General features: G+C 47.9%; 1 protein-coding gene across 1 annotated transcript in view; it reads left to right on the top strand.

Annotated features, from left to right (window-relative positions):
- The window catches only part of EMC6 (ER membrane protein complex subunit 6), a 637-nt gene extending 209 nt beyond the window's left edge, over positions 1–428 (top strand). Inside the window, exon 2 of the mRNA XM_010847478.1 lies at positions 1–428. This exon is cut by the window's left edge and continues 31 nt beyond it. Within this exon, the coding sequence (XP_010845780.1) occupies positions 1–240 (240 nt within the window). The 3' untranslated portion in view covers positions 241–428.
- The last annotated feature ends 3,530 nt before the right edge of the window (positions 429–3,958 follow it).

Below are 3,958 nucleotides of genomic sequence, written 5' to 3'. Positions count from 1 at the left end.
TCGGTGTCGGCTTTGTCGGGGGCCACGGCCGGCATCCTCGGCCTCACTGGCCTCTACGGCTTCATCTTTTACCTGCTCGCCTCCATCTTGCTCTCCCTGCTTTTAATTCTCAAAGCGGGAAGGAGGTGGAACAAATATTTTAAGTCGCGAAGACCTCTCTTTACAGGGGGTCTCATCGGAGGCCTCTTCACCTACGTCCTGTTCTGGACATTCCTCTACGGCATGGTGCACGTCTACTGAAACGGGGGCAGGGATGACTTTTTTTAAAAAAACAGATCGGGAGGACTGTTGCCAGAAATTAACACCGGGTAGATTTACCTAGTTTTTAAATTGTTGGAATCGCTGCTTGTTCTGTACAGTTATAAATAATTTATATCTGAAGACGAAGAGCCTGTACAGTTCTTCAGATTAAATGAAGCGTGAGACCCTTTGTGGAGTTTTTTTCCCTCCCTCATCGCATAACCCCTGGCTGTCAGGGGGTGCAGAATCCCTGGTACTGACTCTGGGAGAACTGGGACTGGGGCCTTGGCTTTCTGTCTTGATTCCTTGTCCACCCAGAGAGAGGACACGAGAACCTAAACAAGGAGAGAACTTACCGTTAGCATCCTGAGAACTAGTAACAGTTAAAGTGTTCCCTACAGGGACAGGGGAGCCCGTCGAGCTACAGCCCATGGGGTCGCAGAAGAATCAACTTGGCAACAACAAATATGCCGGGCATCGTACCTTGTACGGTTTACACTTGTTACTTTTTTACACTTGTTATTTTACACTTGTAACTCAGTTACTAGGTGCTGAGTTCCTCAGTCATGTACCACTCTTTGCAACCCCATGGGCTGTAGTCCACCAGGCTCCTCTATTCATGGAATTTTCCAGGCAAGAATAGTGAAGCAGGTTGCCGTTTCCTTCTCCAGGGGATCTTCCTGATGCAGGGATCGAACCCAGGTCTCTTGCGACTCCTGCATTGGCAGGCAGATTCTTTATCACTGTGCATGTTGCCTCCCTGTGGGGGAATCGTCACCGGTCCCCAATAGGTGGGGATACTCTTACCACTGTACTCAACCAGGACTGCTACCTGATGTCACAAATAGATTGTGATAAGGACTATGAAGAGAGTACAGAGGAGCCCCAAACCTAGTCCAGATTATTGGGGGTGTCGGGGGGGGGGCGTTGGGTAGCTTCCTTTAAGAAATAACATTACAATTGAGACTCAAAATTGTGGAGAAGGGGGTTACGTGCAAGAAAGTGCATGTGTGAGGGCGATTGGGAAGGAAGGTCTTTGGCCTGGGTCTGCAGTTAAGAGGCTGTGAGGTGGGCCACAGTGGGGGGTTCTGCTTTCAAACCAGACTTGGGTCCGCCCACCCACCCATGCACAGTCCAGCTAATCTGCTGACACTGTAGCAGTGTTTATCACAGGCAAGAAGCAAGGAGACCAGGCAGCCAGTGCTCAAAAGGCCTAAAACTGCCCACCAGCTTTCAGGGAGAGGCTTTTTTGAGATAGGGTGAAGGAGAGGGTTTCAGGGTGTGTTATTAACTTGAGGACATTCTTCTGATTGGTTGCTCTTGAACTGACTGGGAGTCAACACCATCAACCAAATGGTTCTAACCCATCTGGGGTCTATGTGCTTGTGTGCAGAATGCAGTTAACTTCCCCCTGGTGAGGGTTTCAGTATCTGCTAAACAGCTCAAAAAACATGGCTCAAAATATTATCTGTAGCCCCTGGGAAGGGTCTAAAGGTCCTGGAATTAGTTATTATTGGCCTAACTATTGTTATTTTGTCTTCCTTGACTGTTTTCATTTCTTTCTGCATTTTCTCACTTCTCTGATTAATTCTTTGGAACTCAGGGAAGGCTCAGAGGCAGAAGTTTCTACAGACAGGAGGCAGGTAGAGAAGAGTCTGTCCTGGGAAGGCCACATAGGCTCTTGGCTCAATTACAGTTTGACCTTTATACTAACATATGAAGGGGGAGCCTTTGAAAGTTTTAGTTAGAAGTGATGTGATCAGATTGGAACTTTTAGAAAAAGAATCAGTTTTTGATCAGAAGGGGATCTGAAAGCTTGAAGCCAAGTTCCCTTTTACAGATAATAGGTGGCCTGTGACCAACAGCGGAGGCCCAGGCCTCCTGAATCCCATTTGGGTTCTGTATCAGATGCTTTCACATGAAGCTAAGAAGTGGCTGAGACGATAGCTTTGCCCGTGTCTCCCAGTGACCACCTCTGAACTCAGTGGGCAGGGGTCGGTCCTGACACCGAGTAAGGGGGAAGCAGAGTGAGTCCTGCTGCTGCTGCTGCTAAGTTGCTTCAGTCATGTCCGACTCTGTGCAACCCCATAGACGGCAGCCCATCAGGCTCCCCCGTCCCTGGGATTCTCAAGGCAAGAACACGAGTGAGTTGCCATTTGCTTCTCCAATGCATGAAAGTGAAGAGTGAAAGTGAAGTCACTCAGTCGTGTCCAACTCTTAGTGACTCCATGGACTGCAGCCCACCAGGCTCCTCCGTCCATGGGATTTTCCAGGCAAGAGTAGTGGAGTGGGGTGCCATTGCCTTCTCTGAGAGTGAGTCCTTCTGGTGAGTAAATCAGTGATCTGATTTACTTAACCTTTCTTCTGTTGCTGAGCAGGAAGATTGTTTGAGATGCTCACTTTTATAAAAAAAATAAAATACAGCAGTGCATGTCTGTATCATCTTGAGGATGTTTAATCTACTAGAGCAGAAGCTAAAAACCTGATTTTAAATGCTAAGTACCACTTTTATCAGTGCCTTCCTGGTCCTTTAATGTTAGTGCATTTAAGAAGTTTCCTTACTTTAATTTGAATTTCTTTGCAAAGACAGTAAGGAAGGTAATATGTTGCTCACTGTTTCTTGTGTCTGCCTCTTTTGGTCATGTCTTTACATTGATGGGATGTCCATGAAAATATGAAAGATAAAAAAAGAGCACATTTAAAGTTAACACCTTTTTATTGTCTTATAGCCAAATTAAAATGTCAGAGAATGCATGTATTGGGCAGGACCCAGGAAATGCTTGCCATCCTCCCGGCTTTAATTCTGTGAACAGGCCTAAGGGGAAAGAGCTGGAAGAAAGGTGTCTTTTGTAGAGAGCATTCTTGGCTCCCCTGGAGAATATGCTCTGAGGAAAGTTGTACCACTTGGGGAGGAGAGGGGCAGGTTGGAACCAAGTAGACCAGACATCCAAGATGCCTCTCCACTTGGAGTGATGTAAGGACTTCCCGGGGCACTCAGAGACACCTGGAGGAAGTCACATTCCCCGTTTATGACTGGTCCCCCAGGGGGTTAGCTAGCCATTGAGAGAGGAGCTGATGGGGTTGAGCGGGGAGCAGAAAGGCATCCATGACGGATCAGTCCTGATGACCCTGCATCAGGAGTAAAGGGCACTCTGCTCTTTCAGTGGCTGGGCCCCATCACGTCACACTAATAGCACTTAATTTAAAACTTCCTGTTGGCCAGCATCATGGTACTCCAAAGGCATGGAATAAGTCTGATTGTCAGGAAGGCATTAGGCAGAGGGCTTTTAGGCCAAGGCTTGAACATAACCATAGACAATTCCTGTGATACTGAGATGTCAGCATGGACAGACTGAGAGGCTGGCGTGGTCATCTTCCTGTGCCGAGGGAAAGGGGCTTTCCCAAGTGTGAAACGTGCTCAGATTCCTGCTCCTCTTCTTCCCCCTTCAGAGTCAAGATTATGCGGGTGGTGGGGAGAACTGTGCAAAAGCCAGGGAACTGGTTATGTGTGACTATGCAGAAGCTGTGATGGGGGTCACAGGGCCATCTGTGCATGGGGCTCCTGACATCTAGTGGGGAAGCCACCAGGAAGGTTTTGCTGGACTTAAAGAAACAAGTCCTCTATGGCAGGAGGTTTAAAGGGGCAACCCTTCAAAGTAATGAATGCCCACGTGATGAAAGCGTCACAGAAGCTGCTCCAGACACACTGTTCATCCAG

Source organism: Bison bison, unplaced genomic scaffold, assembly GCF_000754665.1.
Source record: "Bison bison bison isolate TAMUID 2011002044 unplaced genomic scaffold, Bison_UMD1.0 scf7180017864249, whole genome shotgun sequence".
Lineage (NCBI taxonomy): Eukaryota > Metazoa > Chordata > Mammalia > Artiodactyla > Bovidae > Bison > Bison bison.
This window is presented reverse-complemented; position numbering and strand designations above follow the sequence as displayed.